The 27,817-nt window shown below is 39.2% G+C and overlaps 2 protein-coding genes across 3 annotated transcripts; both read right to left on the bottom strand.

The window, feature by feature from the left end:
* Window positions 1-2,316: 2,316 nt before the first annotated feature.
* LOC146473327 (aarF domain-containing protein kinase 1-like) lies at window positions 2,317-11,034 on the bottom strand. Its single transcript, XM_085118546.1, has 8 exons — window positions 10,821-11,034; window positions 9,624-9,707; window positions 8,469-8,831; window positions 7,862-8,020; window positions 6,655-6,771; window positions 4,923-5,069; window positions 3,936-4,133; window positions 2,317-2,870 (listed from the first exon to the last, which is right to left on the bottom strand). Exons 1-8 carry the CDS (start codon window positions 10,965-10,967, stop codon window positions 2,511-2,513), a joined length of 1,575 nt encoding a protein of 524 aa, XP_084974672.1. The 5' UTR covers window positions 10,968-11,034; the 3' UTR covers window positions 2,317-2,510.
* A 1,494-nt stretch (window positions 11,035-12,528) lies between these two features.
* On the bottom strand, window positions 12,529-21,875 carry LOC146473328 (dehydrogenase/reductase SDR family member 7-like). Of its 2 annotated transcripts, none has more exons than XM_085118567.1 (8): window positions 21,560-21,875; window positions 18,914-19,038; window positions 17,837-18,029; window positions 16,885-16,931; window positions 16,560-16,679; window positions 15,162-15,346; window positions 13,686-13,744; window positions 12,529-12,875 (listed from the first exon to the last, which is right to left on the bottom strand). In XM_085118567.1, exons 1-8 carry the CDS (start codon window positions 21,819-21,821, stop codon window positions 12,862-12,864), a joined length of 1,005 nt encoding a protein of 334 aa, XP_084974693.1. In that variant the 5' UTR covers window positions 21,822-21,875; the 3' UTR covers window positions 12,529-12,861. The 2 variants fall into 2 exon arrangements, with proteins under 2 accessions (XP_084974693.1, XP_084974692.1); XM_085118566.1 differs by having other exon boundaries at window positions 12,529-12,878.
* Window positions 21,876-27,817: the final 5,942 nt, after the last annotated feature.

Below are 27,817 nucleotides of genomic sequence, written 5' to 3' on the forward strand. Positions count from 1 at the left end.
CCCACACATTTTTTAAGTTCAACAACAATTTCATAAAACAGCAGCAAAGAAAACTATTTTTTTCAGCTGCTCCAAGCTGAAAACTGAGCTTACCTGGTTTGACAGCGAACTGTTGGAATCAACTTACAAATGCAATTTCCAAAAGCGGCAAAATGTTTTAATATCGCTTGTTTGTTTTCAAAACAGGCGGGTAAAATCTGCGAGGAATATTTATCTCCTAAAGTTAATACAACGGGTAAACAACATGTACCACGCACTTTAATAGTACACACTCAACTCCCTAGTACCACGCACCTAATAGTGTCCGGCCTACCCGAATGACGCTAACTCGCCGCCAATCGCTTCGAATCGGCTTGAAAAGCTGGTAAATGACAAAGAATACATGAAGCAGTAGGGTAAGTTTACTTTATTGACAAAACAATGCTTGTTTCTACCATTTTACACAAATCCGTTGTATTCCCATTTCCCATACCGGGGGGGGGGGGGGGGGGCACTTGCTAGAAGTGATGGCGAAAAATCCCAAAATTTCGCATTAACAGCGGTGAACCTTAAGTGGAAACTCAATTGACGTGACGCATTGTTCACTGAAATAAATGCAGACTAACGTCTCTGATTTCGGATTGCCAAATACTCGACGACAGTCTTGCAACCATACCCTGTCTAGGACGGGTCCGGGACAGACTCGCTTGAAATTAATAAATATATACCCTGTTCAGGACAGAGGGGCCAAAAACCATTCCCTATCCAGCGGCACGTCCCCGTATAGCCCATATAGGGGAGTACCCCCCCCCCCCCCCGTTCCCATACAAATCCTTATAATTCAACGGTTCTCTGATATTAAAATTTATTAAAATTTATTTCAAATTTTGTTTTTTTAAAAAACAAATATACTTCAGTTATTCTAGCTTTTGTTGTTTGTTCTATCGAGCTCGTTACCTCCGCCGTTGGGATCAGTCTGCCGTTAATATTTTGTATTTGAGATAATTTGCTGATCCAGGTCTACAAGTGATCCGGCACCACTCATTGGTTTGTCGCTGTGGAATTGCAGATTTTATTGTATTCTCTGATATTAAGCTTGGGCAGCCTGTGTTTCAAGCAGGTCAGTCTGGGATAGGGTTTAGAAATCAGAGAGTTTTTTTTGTCTAGAATAGGGTATCATTTTCCAGGAAACTGATTAATTGCTTGAAAAATTTAGTGTACACTAGGTTTCCTGGGAATTGACACTTAAAAAACTGTTTCAGTTGTTGTTGTACCATTAGAAGATTTCGTTTTTGCTGGACTGTAATAGTGACTCCGATTTTCTGAAAAAATAGCGAGTCTGGGATAGGATTGGGGTTTTTGGTCTTTAGTTTAGTATAGGGTTGCAAATTGCAGCTGAACTTGGTTTGGTTTAGGGTAAGGGTTTCAGAGTCCCAGGGGCACAGTCCCCCACCCAACAATTTTTAGAGTTCACCCCCTCCGCCCGGGGGACTCTTGATCCTGGTTTGGGCATCCGCCATGCATGTTGGTGTCCCTTCGCGGGCGATTCCCAGGACTATTTACATACAGCTTGCGTAGCAAGCATTTCCGTGCGCATTTAGGCACAAAAACCCAAATAAAAGTTCTCTTTAAGGGGCCCCGCAAACCCTTCTCTACAAGCTGCCTGAGCAAAGTGCCAACTTGATAAAAAATAATAGACCATTTCCGAGTTACTGTGAAACTCATTATGAAAGCGAGGCGAAGTGCAAAGCTTTTCATGTGAAAATAAGTTTTGTTTGCATTTGGATGAAAACTAATTTTCAAAATAAAAACTTTGGCTTAGCTTCGCTTTCATAATGAGGTTCACAGCCACTCGGAAATGGTCCATTGCCCTCACAGACAGCAAATTAAGAGATTTCTAACTCCGTATTTGATGGCAATTTCTCCCATATCCTTTTCTCTTCAGATTTATAAGGACTGCACCCTAAAGTTAGTGGCTTAGGTCCAAAGCCACGCCTTGAATGCTGTATTCACCCTCCACAACCATCGGCACCAACGAAAAACAAAAATGCTGGATTATTTTTTATTCTTAAGAGAATGACCAGTTTTATACCAGAGGACGCATTATCCGTCTGGACGAAATATCTTCCGTTGTGCGTCGTTCAAGACGCACAACGGAAGAGAGTTCGTCCAAATGGATAATGCGTCTTGTGTCCGTCTTCAAACTAGAGACGCATAACCAGACGAACAACAAATGTTTGCCCAAGTTCGTCCAGACGGATAATGTGTCCTTTAGTATCAAAACGACCAATTACGGCTAGTAACTAATTACTTGCCACAACAACATCACTACTGTCGTCATCAAAGACATTCAGTTTATTTTTGCTAAAGTAGCATTAAATTTTGGTACTCTGACACAATGCACATTAAGCGAAACGAATATATTACATCAATTAAAAATCTTGTATTAATATTTGCTCCATCGAGGGGTGTATTCAAGTGGACTGTATAGCAGAAAATTTTAGTAACAAAGAAATAATACCCTCCAGATATCAAAGAAAAGGCAATCCATGGAAAAGCCTTGTAAAAAATCGTCTAAGAGATGAAACGACACCAGAAACATAGACTTGATACAGTGTGATTCGTAGATGACTAAAAGTGGAGTCAGTCTGAATTCGCACCCAGTCTCCCCAGCCACGACACTGTTGTAGTCGTTGCTTGGTAACAGCGCGAATACAACACCGTGACATTGTGACAAAAGAGCAGGCGGTGGCGCTGGTCTTGAGTCTGTAGTCTATGCTCCGTAACAAGTCGTTTGTTTTTAGTAGTAACAATAGCTGCCTCGGTACTCGATTTAGAAGGTCAGTTATTTGTGTCATGTAAGTTGTGGCGCTTTCTCGGATTAGTTCTGCCTGCCGGGAGAAAGATAAAACTTCTATTAGCTCATGGTTAAACCTTGCTGGGAAAGAAAACTCAAGCCCAAGTTGAACAGTGGATTCCTTCTGGACTTAAGTAACCTTTACGTGCGACAGACGGAAATTTAACTAGCTTTGCACACGTAAAGGAATCAAGACAACGTATGAACAAACTTTGCAAACTTTAAAAAGTTGACAACACCCAAACATTTCACTTTTAAGCAAGCATTCTTGCATCGTCTCTTCTTTTGTTTGCCCAAATACCATAAAATTCGGAATATGACTGATGCCTCGTCTTTTGGTTTGGTTTGGCAATGAAGACAGCTTAACAACCTAAGCTAACAGCTTGAATTAGCCACGTACCATGAAAATCCACGGGCTTCTATTCGGAAGAGCTTAATGACCCTTAATATTAATTTTTGAGGGAGGGGCCGCTCATCTATTCGGCATTTTCGGGTATTGCAAGTAATACTTTCCAGATATCAATAAATGGCAAACTTTTCTCGCTCGCTTTCTCTGTTCTTAAGGCCCATATAAACGGATTCAACATTTGACCAACATTCGTTCAACAAAAGTTGAACGGATGCTGGGCCGGCAAATGTTGAACGGAGTGTTCAAACGGCTTCAACACCATTCAACATTTTCGAGAACAAACGAAACGTTATATTGATGTTGAAAGAAAGTTTAAACCGATTTAAATTTGATTCAACACGCATTCAACAAGTTTTCAACAGTTTTTACACACACTTTCAACAATGCTGAACGACTTGTTCAAACGCCCCCGACATTTGGTTCAACAAAGTGGTGAACGCGTGTTGAAGCACATGTTGAAACCGTTGAAACGGGCCTTTTTAGAGTCTCTTGTTTTTATTACACAAACAAGTTAATACTCTCTAGATACCAAAGAAACGGTGACCACATGTAAATTACAATATAAATATAGCCGCCGAGCAGTACTCTCCTTGGGTGCTATAGTTGATTCTTGATATTTTCCCAAACACAATTTCATCAGTCGTTTTCTCGTTTCAAAATTAGGTGCTCTTGGGGGTGAAACAACCATACCTCGTCATCAGTAATAGGCCCCTGGTCAAGACCTGTAGTCACCACATCCCATGACCTGGCTGTCAGTATGCAAGCCAGTAATCCATACATCTCCTTCACTCCTAGCGCTTCACTGCTCTGTTTTATACCCTCGAGATCTGACCTGATCAGCGACTGCCACATCTTACAGTACTGAACGCGAAAATCATTTGATAATGTCTACAGACAGGAAAGAAAAATCCGTAAATTCCTGGAAGGTATCCTAGTTAACAATTATCCTGCCGGCGAAATCGAGGAATATCGCCTGATCCACAACGCTCTACTTTGGCCTACAGATTTTTTAATCACGTTAAAACCATATTCGTTTAGCTTTAACAGAGAAGAAAGGAAATCATTTCAAGCATCACTTGACAGTTAGTTCAGTTTTTAGCCTGAAGTCATAAGCTTGTTGAGCGAATTCGAGCCCTTAAATCACATCCTAACTAAGGAACTACGACTGCTTTCGATTTGCTAGAACTGGCCGGCCGGACGCGGCATTTTGAAGGGATGGTGCTGCAAAATCTTGAAAAATAATCACTCCGAAAATGGTGCGCGCTATTTTGAAGAAATTCGAAGGACTAGGATAAAACTTATCCTACAAATTGGTACATTCCGTTTACGAATTGACCGCTCTGGCCGTGCCAGTTCTGACAGATGGAAAACGCCCTTACGTTTCTTACACAGTTGCCTGTCTATATACGCGCCAAATTAGAGCCAATTTGGAGAAATTTGAATTCTAAGACCAAGTCGCTTCACTTGTGCCCGTCAGGCCCGACCAACAATTTTTAGCCAGAATACAATATTTAAAAGTGTTCGTGTACGCACAGTATAAGGCATTTACTGGAATGAAAGTCATCGCTTCATGAGAACACTATGTTAGCTGTAGCTAGTGGTCTCAGACATTTATATGTGTTTTCGACAGAGGGCGAGAGAGTAAGTCAACTCTAAGTGTGTGCTAAAAGACTATACCTGGTACAAGCCGTGGTCCAGAAAGACAATCTCTACGCCATGTTTTGGACTGCGCCTCACAAGAATGTTGCCCGGATGGGGATCGCAGTGCACGTGTCCATTTACAAATATCATCTCACTGTAGAGAACACCGAGCTTCTGAGCAACCTGCAAATATGGACAAAACCATACTCAGAAATTGTAGGGTTCCGTGCATAACCAACCTTAGATCGCTTTTTCTTGTTTTAGTTCAGATCCACCAGATTTTTTGCATGTACCTTCAATTAACAACCCTACAGTATGACTGTGGGCCATGTAAAAAATCCATGAATCAGAGCTAAAAGAACGAAAAGTGATCTAAAATGCACTATAGCTCGCCTATGCACGGAGCCCTTCAATATCATTGGTAAAAAAATGGCAACGAATATTATTGCAAGGAAAAACACTCCACTGAGGGTCCCAGGGAAATTTTAATAATCTATGCCACGTTTTAGGCCCCGTTTATATGGAGAAAAGTTGTCCCGGGTAGAAGGGTCACTCGCCTAACCGACCTACCCTGGGCGAGCCAACTTTTCCTACATTTCCTTACAAAACTTGGCGAACCGCTTACACGAGAAACAAAAAGTTGGCTCGGCTGGAAGGGTGACCCGCCTAGCCGGGTCACTCTTTTTCGATGGTAGGGTCACCCTCCTAGCCGGGCCACTTTTCTCCACATGAACACTTTGGCTCTCCTAGCCGGATCAACTCCGTCAAGGCGAGACAATCAGAGCATGCGCGAGCGCTGTTGGCTCGGGCAAAGGGGTCAACTTTTTTCTCATATAAATGCTCTCTGAAGTTGACTTGGCTGGGAGGGTATAAACGGGGCCTTACTTGAAGGCTACAGTGGTTTTGATTGAAGTTCAAACTAACTATTGATTGATCATTTAATATTTTATTTAAGGTCATCGGGCCTAGTTGTTCAAAGCCCAATTAAGCTAATCCTGGATTAACGTGAACTTTGATTCTACTTTAATTACTAAACAATAAAGATTTTTATAAAAAAATTTTGTTCTTCATCTTTGACTTTGACATTTCCTTACCATTAGCTTAAAATTGGACATTAAAAATATTTTTAACGAGCATGCTGAAAACCTTAATTATCTTTTAATTGTGGATTAGCTTTAATCAGATTTTGAACAACCAGGCCCTGTACTTTAATAATAATAATAATAATAATAATAATAATAATAATAATAATAATAATAATAATAATAATAATAATAATAATAATAATAATTTCTTAAAAGATTTGGCTAATTGGTTCATGGATTTCGTTTGCTTCATTTGTGAGCAAAACAGTTAATTTTCCAACACGTATACTTTCCAACCAAGGGAATGCAGGAATCAGAGAGTCCAGCCCTAAAATTTCCAGGGGGTGAATGCTCCAGTTCTCCATAAAAGTTCTGCATTCAGTTCCATTTGTTTAAACGGTGTTTTTTGTGGTACATGTTACCAAAAACCCATCCTTGGTGACCTAAGGCTAAATAGTAGGGTAAGGAAACAGGTGTAACAGGTGGGAAAAAAATTTTTTTTTTTCATTTTCCTCTCTTGCATAATCTGGCCCTGGGTCTCCAAGGACAATAAAAAACCTCAAGTGTTTGCCAGTTTATAGGCCCAATCATAGGATATTTAAAAGTTTGGCTAATAAATTTGTTTGTGGAAATGTAACATAGAAAATATTAAAAACAGGTATGTAATAGTTCTTTAGACTTGCCTCATCAGAGGATATCTTGTGCTTTTGCATGTAAGGCAGATCATCGACTTTCCCTCCATCACAATACTCCATTGTTAACACACGCTTGGTTGAATACTGCCAGTGGATTTCAGGAATCTTGAAAAAAAAGAAGACAGAGAAATGAATAAATGGCTATCAATTAATGACGCATCTTCACACAAAGACATAAATAAAGTTGTTCTTCTGTTTTGCAATGTGCATAATTGCAAAATAGAAATTTTTATGTTCAGTCATAGCTAACTGCTAAATATTATTCAACCTTTCATCTGTTCAGCAAAATTCTTAATCTGCATTTTGCATGGAAATTAATGTTTTTCATAAAATTTGTGCCAGTCTCTTCTTAGAAAAACCAGTTTTGAAGCTGGATCTACCACTGTTTTGTAAAATACATCTAAAAAACCAGCATGGTAACCCCATTTTTGCTTTTTAGATTTCTAACCACATAATAATAATAATAATAATAATAATAATAATAATAATAATAATAATAATAATAATAATAATAATAATAATAATAATAATATTATATTTTTTATATTTTTCATATATGTATACATATTTTATTGATTTATTTACGTGATATTTTAAGTTTCGCTTGGCTCACAGGTTACGCTACGCGCCCTGTGGTGCTTCTTATACTGTGCATACAGATAGTTTTACTGCGCATAATAATAATAATAATAATAATAATAATAATAATAATAATAATAATTTTTATTTGTATTGCCATTACATTAGCGATTGCCAACTGATGCAAAAAAATAACTATAAGGAAAATGCTTTTGATAGAAATACCAAATTTTTGTGTCTAAATCTCACCAATGGACATTTTTGACGACGATTTTGCTGAATTTCTCTGTAATACTGGTCAGGAATAGTTTTGAAACAGATTTGACATTGAAAATAATAATATATGCACAGTATAAAAATTATGTGAAATGGCCAGTAAGCTGCTCTCTTCAGAAAATGGAAATGCTCTATTAGTCATTTTTCTTCAAAAATGCGTAAATTATGATATTTCAATATTTGTTTCTCAAGAACGAGTACTGTGACCCCTTCTTTTTATTACAATTTTGGAGAAAAAATATTTACATTAGTAACGTGAAGAAATTTGAAAAAAATCTACTGTGACTTATATTTCAGAGGAATGTCCTACAATGCAACCAAATCTCACTAAAAGCTTTACCTTAACAAATGGAAATTTCTTAAAAAAATGCATAATCTTCTCAGCATTCCTCCCTTCATGTTCAAAATCCAGTTCAATGGGAAGATGCTTCTTTGACTCATCAACAAGCCACTTAAACTTGAATTCTGGAAACAACCATGACACCACTTCATATAGAATCTGGAAGAGTTTAGTAAAGAACAACATTTGATTATAATGATGAGAACAACATTACATTTTTAATGCTTACATTTGAAAGGCTTTATGTGAAGGTAAGGACGGGGAACATTGCACCTCAAAGCCCTAACAGTGATCAGCATCAAATTTCTCCTGAGGAATTTCTCAACCCCTGAGGTCATGAGAGTTAATAAGTCACCATGACACAGCCATACTCAGAAAAAGAGGTACAAGTAAGAAGTTCTCCCAACAGGAGTTGAACCTACTGATCGTAGCGGTCGAACCTACAGATGAAAAACAAGCTAAACTCGACTAAACTTTGTCTTGAGGAGGTTTATCTTATTTCCTTGTCCATCATTTGTTGGTACACAAAAACTACTTACAATAAATGTCACAGACAAACAAAATGCTTCTGTGCAGGATATTGAAAGAAGCATTTTTGAGAACTCACCTCAAGAGTTTTCATATCAACTGCAGCATGCCTCTGTACATCTCTGTGCTGTACTTTAACAGCTACAATCTGGCCATCGTGTAATGTTGCTCTGTGAACTTGTGCAAGGGATGCAGCCCCAATAGGAGTGTCCTCAAAACTTGCAAAAACATCCTCCACTTTACAATTGAGTTCTTCCTCCAGGACGTGTTGAATATCACACAGAGGGCTTTTAGGTGCATCATTGTGAAGGACCTTCATGGTCTGTACATATTCTGGGGGCAAAAGATAGTCTAATGACCCTACATATTGCCCCACTTTGATATATGCTCCTCCATTCAGGCAACACAAGTCACGCAAACGCACAGCAGATCTTGAATGAACCTGTCATATGAAAAGAATTGGAATAAATAAATAACCACCAATAATTGAAACATAAATTTTATAAGAATGATGTATTATTCTAGAAAGTGACACAGGCATACTCGGAAAAAAGAAATTGGAGTGCTCCTATCAGGAGTCGAACCTAATACCTTCTGATTACTAGCTCGGATGCTCTACCACTGAGCTACAGGAGACTCATGGGAGCTTAAAGGCCATTAAACTAGGTTCATGGGACAAACATCCTGCATACTGCTAGGATTTGAATGTCGAACGTGTGGTATATGAAATAAATGTGATGGTATATTTCCAGCCTGGTGAATGCATGAAAATGATGTATTATTCTAGAAAGTGACACAGGCATACTCGGAAAAAAATTTCAACTTTATGCCTGTGTCTCTTTCTAGAATAATACATCATTCTCATTCATTCACCAGGCTGGAAATATACCATCACATTTATTTCGTATAAATTTTATAATTAAATTTGAACCACTCTGAGCACCCACAAATTACAGGCTTTTATTGAAAGCTAACCACTGCTGCTACCTTTCGCACTAGGAAAAAAAATGCCTGATAGGTGGTTTGTAACCAATCCCTGAAGATCCAAAATGACTATGGCATGGCAGCCATGTTGAATGACAAAACAAAAGGTTCTGTCATCCAGCATGGTTGCCACATCATTGTCTTTTGGATCTCTAGGGACTGGTTGCAAACCACACAGGTTAATTGAAAGGAAGCCGATCAAAGTGGTTATTCTGTCCTCATGTACTCAACAATTAAGTGTTAAACTCACCTGAGATTTAATTTGTGAATATTCAGTTGAATTTTGGTCAACTCCCCAGAGAGACTTTTTGTAGTCATAGATGATGAAAACAACCTTGATTGAGATAAAAAGAATTTACTTGTAATCTTTTTTTGTAGCTAACATTTAAGCCTAAAAACAGTATCCAGGGCTATCAAGTGCTGTAACATCTCTTTGAACAACTAGGGTCTAGGTAGTTACTTTTGGCATAACTTTTCACCTACCCATAGAGCTCCCAATCTAATACCCACAGTCCTCAGGCTCTTTGGCCAGTGGTTGGTCGCCAGGAGAGACTCAGGGGAATTAGCAAAAATTAAAATCTTTTGATTGGCTGCCCTGTAATGGCTTGCGTTGTTTTACCACAGAAACCCTGCAGTAAGAAAATTCCAGTTCCCAGGCGTCTCTCGCGGCACCCACCCGCTGACCAAAAAGCCTGAGGACTCTGGGTACATGACTGACAGCTTCCAAGCTCGCTGATCTTACTTTGGAAACTAATCAGACTGCATGTTCAGATATAACACTACATATCTCCTTATGAAGCAAATAGTCATGCAATTATTTCATCGAAAACTGTTGTGCGGCAGTACCTGGTATGCATTAAGCCATAACTGTGTTTGATAGCATGTTTATCAAAATCATTGAAACAATATAATTATCCTTACTATATAACTATGTTCCAGTGCATATGGGTCATGATAGAGGTAGGGGGGGGGGGGGTGTACTCATTTTTATCAACTGATGACTCATATATGGCCCACACACTTTCATTGAAAAGCTATTGGGAAAACTCATTGGAGGGACATACGCATCAACATAAGCAGGTCCAGAAAGGCAGAATTCTGTCTTATATTTAAATGAAGTGAGTAAAACGAGTGCTCCCGCAGTCCCGCAGTCCCAGAGTCGATGGGTACTTGAATCTAAGCTTGTTTCGGCTCATGGATTTGCTTGTTTCGGTTCATGGATTAAAGAACGAGTTATATTCATGTGTAGCGCGACCGCCTGCGGGACTGCGGGAGCAGCATTAAAGAACACGACTGCGGGACCGCGGGAGCAGCCTTTCAAGTAAGACATTTGGTGGGCCGGGTATTCTGCAATCTAGCCGAATGAAAGCGATCTAGCCGAATGTTAAAATAGTTAGGATTAAATCTTGAAGTACATCATAGGTTACAAATTTCAGTAGCTCCTTACCACACGGGCTGCTCTTCCAACTCGCACCAAACCATTGGATGTGATTTGGCGTTTAACCTCCTCTGGTCCATAGATAAAAACGCCAGTTAAACCAGCTATGCCTGCTCCAGCCGTTGCATAAGCAAATGATCTTCTCAACAGCCTCATCGATGCACCAATTGTAAAATTTTCGCTGATTTTTTCCCGCTGGTTTCCCGGTGTTTTTCACCACTGCATGCTGAAGCGCCCGTTACGTAACATTTTCTAATCAGCGGTCTCTTCAAAAGAGAGCAGTGGGTCATGTACAATGAACCCTAGCGTACCATCAACTGGTTTAGCCACAGGTCACCAAAGCGTATGTGACACAGGTTACCATGCAAGCGTGATTTAAGTGTTTGTATGGAGTTAAAATTAAATTGAAATTTAGACAACAATTTTCCCTAAAAAACCCACAAAAAATATACTTAAGTCTGAAAAAGCTTACCCGGTGTGTTTAGCTGTGTTTTCAATGCTCTTCAGTGCTTCCAGGAAAAATTGTTGTCTAAATTTCAATTTAATTTCAATTCCATACAAACTCTTAAATCACGCTTGCATGGTAACCTGTGTCACATACGCTTTGGTGACCTGTGGTTTAGCCCTGCGCAGTGGGTGGCCAACGTCGTGGCGACACCTACCTGGAAAGGGGACGAAGGAGGAGGGGGGTGGGGTGGGGGAGAGGAAGGAGGTTAATAAATTAAGTTTTTCTCCCAGAGGTGCAACCTCTTGCCCTGAACCAAACTGATCGCTGGACAATAGAAGGCTGTATCTGTCTCTGCTTCTCTTATAATTTATTTGGGCCAATATTTCAAGTAGTCATGTACTTGTCTCCCTCAGGGCCAGAGTTACGATCACTCTGGCTCTGTAACTCTGTAACTATCGTCCGGCCTGAAGAACACTAGTGGCACTACATGTAGTTAGAATATTGGTCTCAATAAATTTCCCTTTAGAGGAGCGTCAGCCCTGCAATCAGAAATGAAACGGGATGTTGAAATAAATGCAACTGACACAGGAGGAGGAAGGGAAGAAGCTCGTAAGCAGAGTTTCTGGGTCGGCATTGGCTTCTGAGCGAGGGAACTAATTGCATGACATACACTACTCGAAGGAACAAGTCGCAGATTGCGCTTACACGAGAGGTGTTGTTGTGGTCAAGTTCGGATTTTCGGATTGGTCGAGTGTTTTTCTTTGGCCACAGCTGGGACTTGTCTCACGAACAGTACACACGAGGGATAAACCATAATTTTGTCCCCGCGCCCAGATTTTTAGATGAAAATGGGTCATTTCACACCGAGGGACTAGGTCCCTGGGACATGTGCAGGGCTTTGTCCCAGGCACCAAATTCCCTTGCATGTGCCGACCCTTACGTGCCGGCGAAGGAAATGAGGCACCTGCGAAAAACCAAATGGGGGCCTAGAAATTAACGCAGACTCGGTTTTCCCTTTGGTGATTAGCTCCTTTTTGCACAGCTTTGCCGTTTTGGAGCTTACCAGAGGTTTGGTTCTTTTTAATCCCGTAAGCTAGCCCGAGTAAATAATGTAAAAATCAACGAATATCCCGTTTTTATGTCAAGAATACACATGTAGCGGTACAATATAGTCACCCACATAACCCTAACCCTCCATATAGTCAGCCAACCCTGTGCTCGTGTAGTGTACTCCGTAGACATTACAACACGACACATTGTGACACAAAATATATAAATAAATTTTATTGTCACGTGTTTAGCTTAAGTTTAACTTTTTATCCACGTTAAATAATTTGATGTGTGATACTTACAAAATATCATATACAATGGCGTTTTACGTATTTGTTGCAGTAGAGTTATAAAGTACGGCGCTTGAAGGGGACATTCATTACAAATTTGAACACCTGTTTTCTTTGGGTGATAAAATACAGCTTTTTGCATGTTTTCCGGTTACATCTTGGTCTATCTTATCGCACTTGCTCCTTGTCTATGTCGTCAGAGGACTTTTGATGCACCATCCAATCGCATCATTTTTCTGTCAGGATGATGGATCAATTCCTTTCATGAAGACTTTACTGCTTGTGAAATAAGAAAAAAAAAACAACAACAGTATTTAGTTATAGTACTGAACGGCTTTTCAAATAACTTTCGCTTTGTCGGTGTTTGCTGGAGGTTACAAGACCAATAATTCCTTATTTTTTAGTTTTGATCAGGGTCAATTTCAAAAGTATTCTTTAATACTCAAAGGCTCCTATGAAACACCTGATAAAAGAAAAGGGTTATTGATACATAAATTAAAGCGAGATTCTGCGCTGTTTTGGTGTGTTGTGATTGGTTAGATGCGATTACGTTGGCTTTAGTGCAAAAACTTCATTGATTTCATCAAGGAAATGCCTCATTTCTAATTTCTAACCCAAGGGGAAATGCGAGAACCAACGCCAGACAATTTTCTATATGCTATCAAGGACCTAAGTACTTTAATTCTTTAAGTATAAAGACATTTGTAACTCAGTATCTCTTTCCTCTTTTAAATCTAGCCTTAAAAATTATATCTATAGCAACTACTAAATCTGTGATCATCATTTTTAACCTTGCATGTTATTTTTTTTTTTTTTTTGTCAAATGTCTATTGCTCGTTTTCCTTCTGTTCGTTTTATGATTGTCTCAACTGCAATTGTATCAACCGTCTCACAGTCTTTAAACATTATACTGTATGTAACAACACTACAATAAGGAAGCCTTTTGCTATAAGCCCTGTGGTTTCTCCAAAGGCTTCCTCACCACTTTCTCTGTAATATTTTTTTCTCCCGCTCATATTTTGTTTATAACGTGTGCAGTGAAATAAATGAATAAAATATTAAAATGCAAACACTAAATCCAGTTACCTTTTTCTCCCTGATCTCTCAGTTCCTTGACTCGCGGTTGTTGCATCCTATGAGCCATGCTACACAGAGGGAAATTAGAGAATAGAATAAGGGACGAGCATAAAATTACTTTACAATTTAGTGATAAATAGCGAAAATTTCTGAGTCAAGAGAAGAATTTTGGAGTATAAGTTGACAGCTCGATAGGTCTAGGAAAATCCACAGCTGTTACTGACTTGAAATTTTTCCTGAGAGGCGTCGCGGCTGAATACAAAACTTGGCTTTTTTTTTTTTTTTACCAACAACATACATCTTTCTTTCACCATCATTTTTGTGTTGGGTTTCCAAAGCTCTCATCGTTTTAGCATGGAAGAATAGATAGCGAAAACGCATTTGCGTGGAATGGAGACATTAACACGAAAACGCCTTCAAGGACGACACCATTTTGTTACGGCGTTTTTGGCCTCATGATTCCCTGGTCACAGAGGTCTCTTTCTTCTAGCTGAACGATAAAATTGAGAGATACCTCTGCCTGCAAATGACGCTTCCTTTGACTTTACCATCGTGGACCGTCTCTCTCGATTTGAACGTTTTGAGCTCGAAGAAAAAGATCTCTTATAGCGGAAAACGGACACTTTTGAAAACAATTAGTGGTGATGAGTTTTCTGTTTTCCCGCGATGTTTTCCAGTTGCACGTTTTCTAACACGTTGGTTTTTGCATGCGATGCGCGGACTTTACTTCAACTTCGGATTAATCCCCTTACGTAACACCTTATTAAAGTATTTTAATTTGGCTTTTAGCTCAAAGGTAGTCAGCATTCAAATTAGCGCAGATGCCGGAACAACGTTAAGTAGCAAGATACAACGTGCGAGCATCAGGCAACTTTTTTAGGGAACTTAAAGTTCAAAAAATTCTAAACTAGTATGAGGCCATTAGTTGCCAATGGAAAAGTTACATGCAGGCAATTTCTCCACCCCTGTTTCTTTATACCTTTGTCATCACTGAAGAAGAGCACACAATATACAGGGGGAAGGTCTGACAACAACGGCAACGGCAACGACAGCGCCGCATAAATAAAGAAATAAATAAATAAATAAATAAATAAAATAATAATTATACTAATAATACTAATAATAATAAAACAATAAAAATAGATTTAATGAGCAAAAAGAAACGCTCTGCAAGTGCGTTTTAAATTTTGGTACATGTCTTTACCGTCCTCTGCAACAACAAGGTGAAATAAACAAATTCAAGGTTTTTTGGAGAACGTGAACACACGACGGTGAATGTTTAATTTTCTTTCTTAACTTGAACGCCACCCCTACCAATTTGGTTCCTGGGTAGTTCGCCGTTTCTGTAGAAGTTGAACGAGTTGAAATAATCCTGACAAAGTAGCACAAATGAAATAAACATATATTTTCAGGCGACGTTTTCGTTGCCGCTGCCGTCGATGCTCCTTAAGTTTCCTGATAAAATTAGTTCTTGCTACCACTGACCTTTGAATGAGCCAGCGAAAGTTCAGAGCGAAAAAGAAAAAGATGACAAACTCCTGAGACGCCATTATGATTTCACGCAGCCCATTTGCAATCCCCACAGATATAAGCCGAGCACAGCGTTCGCCGGACATCTCTCGGAATACATTCAAGATGGTATGAAGAGGCCTTTCTTCATCAATAAAAAGCTGCAAAGAAAAAACCAAGGAGTTTAACTTCTCAGTAATTTTTAAAATGCTTACTTGAGTAAAATCGTTAGTCAATGACTAAGGATTGATTGACAAGGGGTGGCCATGATTGTTAGTACGAATGCAAGGATCATGAACAAGGTGAGAGGTACTCGGGTAGGTTTTGGGCGGGTAGGTGCAGCGCAGCTCTCTCCCATTTTCGATGGAGTCTGCATAGAAAATCATACCCGGTTCTTGAAATAGGCAATTTTCTTGATACCCCGTTCTAGAAATTTACTAAATTTAGAGAACCTGTTTTAGAAAATTTAATGCTTCATCCGACTGATTCATCCAAAACACTACAGTAAATTGTGCTTGTCTATCTCTGAACATAGCTGATATTATTACACCCCCATTCTAGATATGGAATCGTAAAATCATAACCCCATCCATTGGGCGACAAGTACCTCTATAATGCCTTATGGAGGAATAGTCCCCGGGTGTTGTACCTTTCGCCTTTCAGCTTTGTTTAAAACCTACCATTTGATTGCTAGCCTGCCTCGTCCCTTTGTTAATTATTGTGACTTTAATCCTACTGTCACAGTTACGTCTCATCACATACATCGAGAATGGCTTCAGATCAGGTATCATCCCCCCCGGGGGGGGGGGGGGTACTCCCCTATGAAAGCTACATAGGTATGTGCTGCACCAAAGGGTATGGTTTTTGAGCCATTTTGATCTGAAAATGGTATAGATTTTCATGATTTTGGTCTGAAAGTCTGAAAATTAGTATGCACTTTACAGAAATGGGTATGGATTCTTGAAACCAGGTATGAAAATGGGTGTGAATTTTAATTTTTCTTTATTTTTTCGCGCACCGTTTTTCGCGCTGCGCCCCAACTAACTGAACGCCAGGAAGAGGCTAGAATTTTAAAGGCCAGGCGCCCGTTTCTCGAACGTCCCGGTAACTTACCGGGCCCGGTAAGTATATTTTTAAATGTTTTTTCGCCGATTATACAGTGATTACAGACGTGGTACTTGGCCAATGTTTTCATAGAATTATAAGATTTTAAAATCTAGTATTCAAAGCTAACAAAACTTGACTTCTGCCCAGAAACATTTATCACCAAAGACACTTATCGGGCCCGATAAGTTACCGTGACTTTCAAGAAACGCGCCCCAGGTCTGAAATGGGCCGCACACCCCCCACCAAAATTCAGAGGAACTTACTTACTTTATTCACATCGCCTGCTATGGCATTTTGTAACACTTGAGATTTTACAGGTCCAGGACACACCACTGTGACCTTTATATTCTTTGACAACAGTTCTTCTCGGAGTCCTTCAAAATAACCCTGTTGAGAACGAACAAGAAACAAAGAAAAAAAAAGGATATAAAAGAACGAACAACAGAACAATGCTCCCAGCCCTACAAAACAATGCAGCTGCAGGTTATAAGGGTGCAGTGAAAGTAAAGCTTTTGAAGAGTGCAGGTCTAGTGCAAAGTATTGCTATTACTTCAATGGCTACCTTTTGAACCAAAGCAAAGTTCCTTTTTACCTGAATTGCAAACTTTGAAGCACAATACAAGGCAATTGTTGCAGATGCTGAAAAGGGAGAAAGTCAAGTCACTGAAAGTTTCCAAACCATCACATTTCACTCTTAGTCTACTAATGAAGTTCCTTTCGGCTCACAACAGTTTACAGCATTTCTCAACACTTATTAATGACGGATCATTACTAACATTCTTAATAGGTACCATAGCAACAATAGAACACGAAAAAAATAATTTGAGTTTGATAAGTGATTAAAACTCAAAAGCGAGCTCTTTGACCCCAAATTTTTACCATCAAATTGTGATCAGCATGATAATATTATTAGGCAAACTCTATACAAATTAAAAAAATTGTGGGAAGGGTATCAGAGCCACCTTAATTCTTTGTATCTAGAACTATCATATGTTGCTTTTATTTGGGAGATTCGGTAACCCTTCTAGAAGACAGCAATGTGTGTTCCGAATTTTCTTTTTGGATATCAAGAGCACTTCCTATGTTCTGCTTTTTCCGCATAGTTTTAAACCACCCAAAAATTTCCCTGAATAAGTAGGCACTCCAGGGGGGATGCTCGGGTATAAATGTGACAGGGGGGATCCGACGTATTTTTTTGGGTCTAAAATTTTCAACTCCTGTATTTTTTTGGGTTGAAGATTTAACCGAGTATTTTTTGGGGTCTAAAAAATCTGCGTATATTTTTTGGGTTCAAATTTCTGCCAGGCCAATAGTTCTTACGCAATTCAAGCCGAAGTTCCCGCATGATCCGAAAGCATGAATATTATATTATCTTGTATTTTTTTGGGTGCAAAATATTAGGCTACCCCCCCCCCCCCCGTCACATTTATACCCGAGTACCCCCCTGGGGTAGGCACCACCCATAGGAAACCTGAGTATCTCGAGATGTGCAGAACATATGTGCAATAACAAAAGTAGGTACTGTCCTACTGTCCTTAATTTACCTAACTTCCCACCAGGGCTGCTGATGACTGTTATATGTCCCTCTTCCTTTTCCAAGAAGTGCGGCAATACAGCTTTGGTTAGGGACACAACACCCAAGAAGTTTACGTTCATCACATGCTGGTCGACAGACAGTTTCGTGCGTTCTGCAAGTCCAATCTGCAACATTCCTGCATTGTTTACCAGTATATCAACCTGCAACAAAAAGATCTACTATGAAAATACCATGCTACCTAAATTGACATTTTCAATTTTAAAACTGTTAATCTGTCGTTGATCAGTCATCCAAATATAAAAACTGTACTGCAGTTCACAGAGAAACAGCTTATGAATGAACATGTGATGCCATGCGGTCAGCAGTTTACCACTACTCCCAGGTAGGTACTTGATATATGGTAATTATTATGCCTACTCCCACTATCCAGGTGAAGACTTCACATCACATAAACAACATCAAATAGACACCTCTTGACATCTTTTTGTTATTTTCACTTGTATCTGTCTCAGGCCTTCTTGGAATTTTTCTTGGGGGTGCGTGGCTATGATCTCCAAACCCTGACCTAATTTCAGACCAAAATATGTCATTTTCTGGTACCCTTTTACAGACATAGGCTCTAAAATTCATACCCATTTTCAGACCTGATTTCTAGAATCCATACCAGTTTCTGTAAAATCCATATCTGTTTTCGGACTTTCAGACCGAAATGTTGTATATTTAACTCTATTTCAGATCAAAATGGCTCAAAAACCATACCCTTTGACAGGGCGTCATTAAGTTTTCAGCCACATGTTGCATTAAGCTTCTCACCTGTAACAGTGTCGTTAATTTCTAAGTAAAATAACCCTTCCACCATCAAGATCAGCTGTAACATCAAGGTTCTTTCAAGGGTATTCAGCCGTAACAGGTGTTACGGGTAACAGCCCTTAATGACAGCTCTGCTTTGGGGTCACATATAACTACATAGCTTATATGTAGGGGAGTAGTAACCCCCACTTACCGGGATATGCCTGTCTACATTCATTACAGTGTTTTGACTGGAAATGAAGTTATTAATATGTCTACACGTTATTCTATGTACCTTTTGAAAGTGTTGCAAAACGGTTTGCATAAGAGCTGCATGTGATTTAAAGTCACTGACATCAAATGGTAAAACAAGAAAGTGAGACTCTCCAGTGACATCTGGAAATTTATCCTTCATATGAGCTATAAAGTCAAGAAGTTGTAAAACTGGTCAGAAAATCAACACACCACACCTCAGGGTCATGGAATATTAAATTTATTGCCAGCTGATATATGTGCAAAAAATGTTTCTTCTTAATTATAGACAGTAAAATTCTGAATATAGCTCCTGACCAGGCTTTTAGCCAGGCGGCCGTCCAGCCGTCCAAAGGACGGCCACTTCTCAGAAATGGGAGATTTTCGACGGCCTGTTTTGGGCGGCCATTTACGAACTTCTGTGCTTAATGTAACAAAACATTGTCTATAAATTAATAAAACTTACATTTCTTTTTGCTCTCAAGAGTTTTTTTAGTGTTGCTGTCGTATTTTTCTTCTATATTAACACTTTTTTAGCGAGTTTCCTTTCTGTTTTGATCAAATGAATCAAAGTTGAGCGAAGCGATTTCACAGGCAAAGCCGCTGTTCAGTGATATTGGCTTACCAAGTCGTCCCCAGGCAGGCTACTTTGCCGACAGCTATAAATAAATACGCACGTTGGTCATTATATGAGTCTTGTCTACGCCGGGATTCCAATTGAAGACGTCGACTACGAGGCACCTAGAGTATTTTTCGACTGCCAACGGCGAAGAATATAAAATCCAAATAACGCACAATTTAGGTCCATAAGCAGTTCGACAGTTTAGGCCTTATATTGGTTTATTAAACTGACTTACAGTTGTAATTGAGTAGATTTGTTTTCTTCGAAAAGGTCTTAGGCTTTGCGCTACCAATTGTCTGAATGTAAATAATGACTACACAACACATAACTTAAAGTTTTTTACTGAAAATAATAAAAGATATTGCATTTCTGAGATTGGGAGACCGGCACTTGTAGACCAGAATGCGGTTCGACCAACAAAGCCACGCATATCTGTTCTTTCGTGTAAATCATGGCTTGACAACTTCAAATTTCAATCACTCCTCATAACAACTGGAGTTCCTGCCCCAAATATAATTCAATGTTAAACAAGGTAAGTTGAGGAAAGGATAGCTTAGTAAAATTATCAAGGAAAAACAGCGGTTTAATTGGTAAATTGAAAGACGTTTACAGTTGTCAGAATCGTGGAAATCGCGTCTAAGAGGCTTCAATTTTTCAAAATTTTCTGGGGGAGCATGCCCCCAGACCCCCCTAGGAGCATGGCGCCTGCGGCGCCATGCTATTTGGGTTTCCGGCCCACATAAAATTTGGACTCCCACTTTCAAAATCCTGGCTAAAAGCCAGCTCCTGACCCTATAAGGTGATGGCATGGTAATGTATACCGTTAAATATATTGCATATATCACATGGTCTCACGGCAGTTTACAATTTTTCTGTAGGGTGAGATCGGACATCAGCATGTAAAGGCAACACTGGCAGCTGCTATATCAGTCCATATTTTGATTCACCCACCCACCGGCACCCACCTACGCATGAATGTGGAGGATAGAGATAGACAACCACACCAGGGACTATGTCCCTACTCTTTTTGAGCAGCGCTTTTTAAACAGCACTTTCTCCTCAGTTGTTCAAAGACCCTGAGTGTTGGTCTGGCTGGAGTTTGGACCTCAGCGACCTCCCGCATGGTGACCCCAGTAAAAATATAATATGATCACTCTGTGATCACCATGTGATCACACAATGTGATCACACAGTGATCACATGTAAAAACTTTTACATGTGAGTGAAACATGTGGCTAACAACGTTCTGAAATAATAAACTTTGTAATGGCACTAGCATGGAGAGATGCAACAAATTGACTAAACATTGTTTTTTTTTTTTACCGAAACACAAAATATATTCCAATTTGTAAATAAATGTAAAGATGGCATCTCAAATGTTGTTGAACGCACCATTGAAAATATCATGTTTAGTACGAGTACCATTCCTCCTCTTTAGAGCACACGTCACAAGCATAACAGTGATTGGTATAATATTGCATCATTGCACTCTTATCCTCATAAATTCCCGCAGAAAGGCACTTAAATTTCTTGCAGCACGTCGGATGAAACTCACCTGAGGGAGTTTATTTCCAACCAAGCCTGGGAGAGCTACTTGCATAAAATGTCCCAAGACGGTGTATGGGGGGAATGGATTACCCTGTGGGGCCTTGTAAACATGCTCAACATCAACACAGCCGTAGTGTCAAGTATAAGAGAGGGTGGTCTGCGAGTAATAAGCCCAGGTGACACATCTTATAGTGACCACAACCTCAACTGGACGGCACATCTAGGCCACGAGGCCGAGGAACATTACCACAGTCTAGACAACGTTACCACTCTTTCGGCTGAGAAAGGGGAGGATCTTGTCGCCTACATGAAGAACAAGTATGGTGAAGGAAACGCCTCGGTGGAAATTTGTCCGAAGTGCAATCCACAGTGCCATGTTTAATCACCATTCCATAATTCCTTGGGGATCATTTCGGGGTCGACAGGAAAACGAAATTTTCGGGGTCAATTTGGGGATCATTTCAGGGTTGGGGAGCATTTCGGGTTCGGGGCTGTAGTCAGATCAAACCATACACTTACCGATACATCCTTCCTTCACTCTTTCCAGTTCTTCTTTTCTTCTTGCAGAGAGCACCAACTTACAACCACATTTCGCCAGTTCATAAGCCAAGTGTTCACCAATCCCACTGGAAGCACCAGTTATCCAAACAACTTTACCACGAAGTTCAGCTTCCGGTTTGGCGCCAAATTTCTCGCAAAACCAAAGGCGTGGATTGCAGTCGAGACAAACCGCGAAAATTGCAAGTATTACAAATGCAACGACTACCAAAACATCGAGCATTTTCACAAACTCTCTCGCTTAAGATGTATTCAGTTACAAAGACCACCAAGGTTCTATTGTAGCTCGAGTCAATCTCGTACCCAGAGTCTTCAGGCTTTTTGGTCAGCGGGGCAACGCCGGGAAGACTCTGGGGACATCGAAAAAATTCAATTTTTTTGATTTTCCGTAATGGTTTCCATTGTTTTACCGCAGAAATCCTGCGGTAATAAAATTCGATGTCCCCAGAGCAGGAGGGAGGGGTCAACTTCGGCTTTTCGCAATCGGATTGCTTGTCCGGATGATACGGGCCATCGTGACGTCACTTCCTGTAAAACCCGGGAAGTTTGAATGATTGATAAACTACAACCTCGCCAAATTTTTTTCTTGGATGATCAGTCAAATAATTCTACGCCAGGCCATCAAAGAATCATAGCTATGTATTAACCTATTACCATAATACGTGAAAACAGCATCATCGCTCATGAAGTTAATATTTCAAGTATGAAAACACGCAAAAGTTTGACACTGGTTGATAGCAAATGCGACAAAACAGTGACGGCCTGTGCCTCTTTGAAGAAAGATAACTTGAGAATCCAAAAGAATTTAACAAGGAGGGAAAAGTGAGATCTTACTGTGGTTAAGAGCTTTCGATTGGCCATTAAAAACAATTATCTTACAACTTAATAAAAATGATCAGTGGGTTTAAACGCATTTCTCCGGTACTGTCTGGCCGAGCGCTCGCGAAAAGAAAGGCGAAAACACTTTTTTCTCCAGCTATCGGAAAAGCTACGTTGCAAAGAACCCTTCAGTACTAAGTAATTTGCCAGTTGGTAATTGTTAATGGCCAATGGGGTTTGCTTTTTTTGGGTTAATTATCTCACAAAAACACGAAAATATGACAAGACTTTCCTTGCGAGGCCGAGCGGCTGACGGCAGCTTCAAGGTAAAATAGTCCAAACATTCTGTATCTAAACATCAAAATTCTAGGGGCAATGCACAAGTTTTTTTCTCACAGGTTTGGAATACATAAGGAAGGTTCAATTACTCACTGGACTAGTACTTAAGTTTAACTCAACTTCAACTCCTTCATCATCTTACTAATGTAAATCAACTGAAACACAGCATTTATCGTCTCCTTGCTCATTTGTTTTGTGGATCATAAGCTTATGTCTACTGGACAAGATGTCTCCGTATTAGAGATCTAGAGAAAGCTGAAGATATTGTGAATATGTTTGGGCAGAAAACTGAGTCAGGAGTACACGATTTGGTGTGAAAAAGTAATTATCAGTTCAAAAGAAAGTCCGTTTCCTCGGGCGTCCGCATATTTTGCAAGCTTTTTCAAAATTCTAGGTTGCTCAGCAAAAGTCTTCTTTAGAAAGGTTAAATGGCATGGGTAAATTAAAATAAACTCCTTTGAATCATCATTTTGTATCTATCAATTACTTTAATAATGTTAGAGGCAAATTCTATAACTTCAGGTCAAGTTTCAGCAATAAACACAAACTTATAATTTTCACTGTTTTTCACTCGGCGAAACAAACGCACTGATCATTTTTACAGTTGATAATAACCTATTAATCTCAACTGGAACGTTTTCACTAAGATTTGACCTCGTCCACAGCCAAATGTCAGTTTCACCAGTACTTTGTATAATCAATAAGATGTAATTTTTCTGGCGCGGACAATCTCGGCTTTTCCGATCAGCGCAAGTACACGTAACTCTTCACTGCAATAATTTCAGCATAATTAATGGGTTAAAAATAAATGAACACTTACCTATATCGAGAAAAGAAGATTAAAAATCTATTCAGCAAGAAAACAAACCCCATCCAGAGCCTGGCTGGAAAAAAAGTCGTTTGATACAACAAAATCACGAGCGCCATTTTCGAAACTGGACAAAATCCCGCGCTTCACAGGAAGTGACGTCATGATGGCCCGTATCATCCGGACAGCCGAGCCCACGAGTTGACCTCTCCCTCCTGCCCCAGAGTCTTCCCGGCGTTGCCCCGCTGACCAAAAAGCCTGAAGACTCTGGGTACGAGATTGAGCTCGAGTGGAATGCAACTTCGTTTCCAGTCTTGCGCCACAGAGAATGGCCTGGGAAAGAAGAAGGATTGTGTCTGCTTTTTTCGCGTGTTTCCCCCCCCCCCCGTGTTTTGCCTGCTTGTTTCCTTCTTGCTAGTTCTTTTCTGAACTGAGGGAAGAAATAAAAAGGAGCTCCGTCCTCCGTCTAAAATTGCAGCTTCTTATGGACGAAACTGTTAAAAGACTAGTCATGATCAAGGGTTTATTATACCATTTTAAAATCACTGGTGATCCTTGCAATCTGATTTGCTCTCAACAGTGCGATTTATCCACGAATCGCACTATATTTTACTCTAAATCGTATCCCTTTTTTTGCTCATCAAAATGAAATGAAATAATAAAATAAAATATTAATATTGACAAAAAAACTGTGTGATTTCAAAATAGGTGAAGTAAAGTGGTAATTGAACTTCGCGCCATGCAATGTTGGATTGAAATCATGCTTGTGAAATCACGCGTATGATTTCAGACCAATTGTACTCCACTCAGATCAGTTTAATTACCATTATAAAATAGAAACTGGGATTTGGCTTTTTTTTGTACACTGGAAAATGGATTTGGTAATTAAATTTTGGGACTGGAAATTTTATCTAGAGCAAACTCAACTCTGGATGGAGACTGGAATTTGAAGAAAATTTGAGCCGGGAAATGGGCAGTTTACTTCCCATCCCAGGGAAAGTACCTCACATTTTCTGTCCATATAGATTAACTGGCTGCATTATTCAACAGTTATACGTAATACAACTGTTTATACTTTTTAACGATTGTTAGAAAAGAAAATTTGTGTTCTCCCTTACTCAGTTCGAGAAAATAGTTTTGTTTAAGTTCATAGTTTACTTACTTTTAGTTGTACTTTGACTTTATAGCTATGATTTACGTATACTTTTTCTTATCATGAATTCGGTATGAAACCGAGGTGTTTTATATTTAAACCGCAGCAACTCGCCTTTTTCAATGAACTATGCAGTATTTTTATTCAATAACAGTTTAACTAAAATGAATTCTTCTAAAGGCATTTGCTGGAAATAACCTTTCTTCGTATTTTCGTTAATTTTTTTTTTTTTCATTCCCACAACCGAGTTCATGATAGAGATAGAAGTTTCTTTTTATTCGACATAGTGTTTTTACAGTTACGGTTGAAAACCTTTAAATTCGAGCTGGCTGCAATCTTCTTTACTAAATTTGTAATTAAGGACGGTGCCTACTAATAAGGAAGTATTTTTGTGCGGTTTATGACTATGCGGGGAAAGAAGATCTTAGTAAGGGCTATTGAAATCCAAAAAGAAAATTGGGCGTAACGTTCAACCACGCAGTTTTCAGAGCTAATGAAGCGACAATTATTCTAAAAGACAGTAAAATACAAAGCAATGTGTGGCGTTTTTTTTTTCTTCCCAAATTGAAGCTTTATTATCTCTGAAAAATACATGGTTACCCCTAACTTTCTTTTTGGATACCAAGAGCACTTTCTGAGTTCTGCTTTCTCCGCATAGTTTTAAACCCGGCAAAAATATCCTTGTATTAGTAGGCACTACCCATAGGAAACCGGAATATCTCGAGATGCGCAGAACGTATGCGCAGTAACAAAAGTAGGCACCGTCCTTAATTAGTCGGCTACCTTTCTCGGAGTGCCTGCTTTAGTAATTTATGGAAAAGGACAGTGCCTTAAGTCCGTCACTTCTTTTCCAAATGTAATGTTTAGCTTGTTGTTATGTAAGAGTCTTTTAAACGTTATTCTCTTTGTAAATTTGTCATTAAGCATAGCTTAATTCAGCAAAAGTGTTCCTTACATTTAATACATTTCTCATCTTCTTTTAATTTGACCATATCTAAACCAGAACTGTATTAAAGTCTAAACGGAAAGTCATTTTGAAGAAGTAACATTGCGAAAGAAAATATGAAATATGTTAATGTGAGAACTGCGCAAGCGTGCTTCGCTCGCTAAGTGTTATGTCAGTGAAAGAATCTATTACGGGGAATTAGCTGCTTCTCGTCAACAAAAGCATTTAACTGTTTACAGTGATTCTTCTTTATTTTCTATAAGACTTACACAAAGTCAGTTCACTCTGCTTTACACTCAATTCTGCGCTAAACTAGATAGCACCCATTTTTATTCTGAACAGACAACCGCCTGCTCAACATAAATTAAAGCTTACGTAACCCTTCTGTCACTGTTTACAGGGAGCTTATTTGCATCCATATGCCTTCGATCTGTTAGCTGAGCCTTAGACATTGCCTAGTGAAAGTTCACCGTGAAGCTTGGGTTGTCCAGTCAATACAACACAGGGCGACCAATATAACAATTAAAAAGTTCAGACTTATACAGTTAAGTTTCCCAAAAATAATCTGAAAACACTAAAAATTGCTTAAAAATTGTACAAGTAGTCGATTCGTTGAAGGTGTTAGCCTCCTTCATCGAAAACGATTGGCTGAACGTTTCCAAAAATTAAATGAGTGCGTGGTAGCTCGAATTATACATCTAGTACGTGGTTGATAGCAAAATTACAACAATGGATATTTATCTTCATAATCACCCTAAGATTTAAGAATTATTTTCTTTTAAAAACACCTTAAAAGTACAGATACATTGTATTTGGATATCTTCATCTTTCAAATGAACACCAGCTACCATGAATTCGGTAAAAAAAAGAAAAAAAACTAGAACTTAAAAAAATGTTCAGCAGATAAAAATGAGAGCAATAGTCATTTCCTGCGACCGACGAAAGGTCAAGTTGACTAAAAACTCATCAAAGTAAGGTAAACAAGGTGTTAACATTTGTGGGAAAGCTTAATTAAACATATCTTTGTGATTGAAGGTGTTTCTGCGGAAACGAACGGCTGCTCATACCGAATTCATGACAAGAGAATTTATACGTTAATAACACATTACTGAAGAACAACTAGGTCGAACTACAAGGTGAGACTAGAAATTGGTTAGTATTGTCTCTAGAGAGCTGCGTAACGAAGGAAATGAGTCAACTGGTCTTTTTCTGTGATATTTCCCAAACCGAAATATAATTTGTAATAAGTTCCAACACCAAATAAAATTCCTTTAACTATTTTAACCCAAAATAATTGCGGTGTAAATATTTTTCATCACTTACAATTTGTATCATCTATAAGAGTTAGATAATGGGTGATAGACGTCTCCTTGACAGGTCGAGTTTCAGAGATAGAGATTGAGAAGTTGTAGAGTTACCGAATAAAGGAAGATTGAAGAACAGAGTGTTGGAGTGGCTCTTCTTCCCCCAGAAGCTCTCTAACACAATTCAACTCAAATTGGAATAATCAAAGGGACGCTGGGTTCATAATTAGTCACTGAAAGTGTCCCATTGAAGCCCCCCAAAAATGGACATGCGGTTTTCACCAACTTGACGACTTTTTAATGCTAATCACAATCGGGTCCATTCCAACCTTTGACTTTGAATCTTTATATTTGGAAACCAGCTGAAAATACCTCAATGCCATACCTCTTACTAGCAACTTGCTGTCAAGAAAACTAGCTTGAGAGTAATCAATTGAAACTCGATCATTATCTCCACCTTTGTTTTAAAGGTGTTATTAAATAACAGGCAAATTAAACAGATCCTTAAAAGACTATACTTTAGAGACTTTAAAATCTAACCAGCGATATATACATATATACAAGAACTGATAGATGATTAAATCTTAAACTGACGTTATGCTTAGTAAACCATTTTCACTGTCATTACAGGTTGGACGCGTCGCCGAAGGGGTGGTGGGTTGGTTAAAAACATTCTGAAACGCCAGAACGGCGTAACTTGGCGAGAAGGACCAAAGAGAAGGAATAGATTGAAGTCCCTCGAAACACGGGTGGCTTTCGAGGCATTACAAACATACCAGCGTTGCGCGCAGGCTAGTTTCGTGGTTATTTAGACAGTGAGAATAGTGAAGTGATCGGAAAAAGCCGCGTC

Source organism: Pavona decussata, unplaced genomic scaffold (genome assembly GCF_977016875.1).
Source record: "Pavona decussata unplaced genomic scaffold, jaPavDecu1.1 SCAFFOLD_94, whole genome shotgun sequence".
Classification (NCBI taxonomy): Eukaryota; Metazoa; Cnidaria; class Anthozoa; order Scleractinia; family Agariciidae; genus Pavona; species Pavona decussata.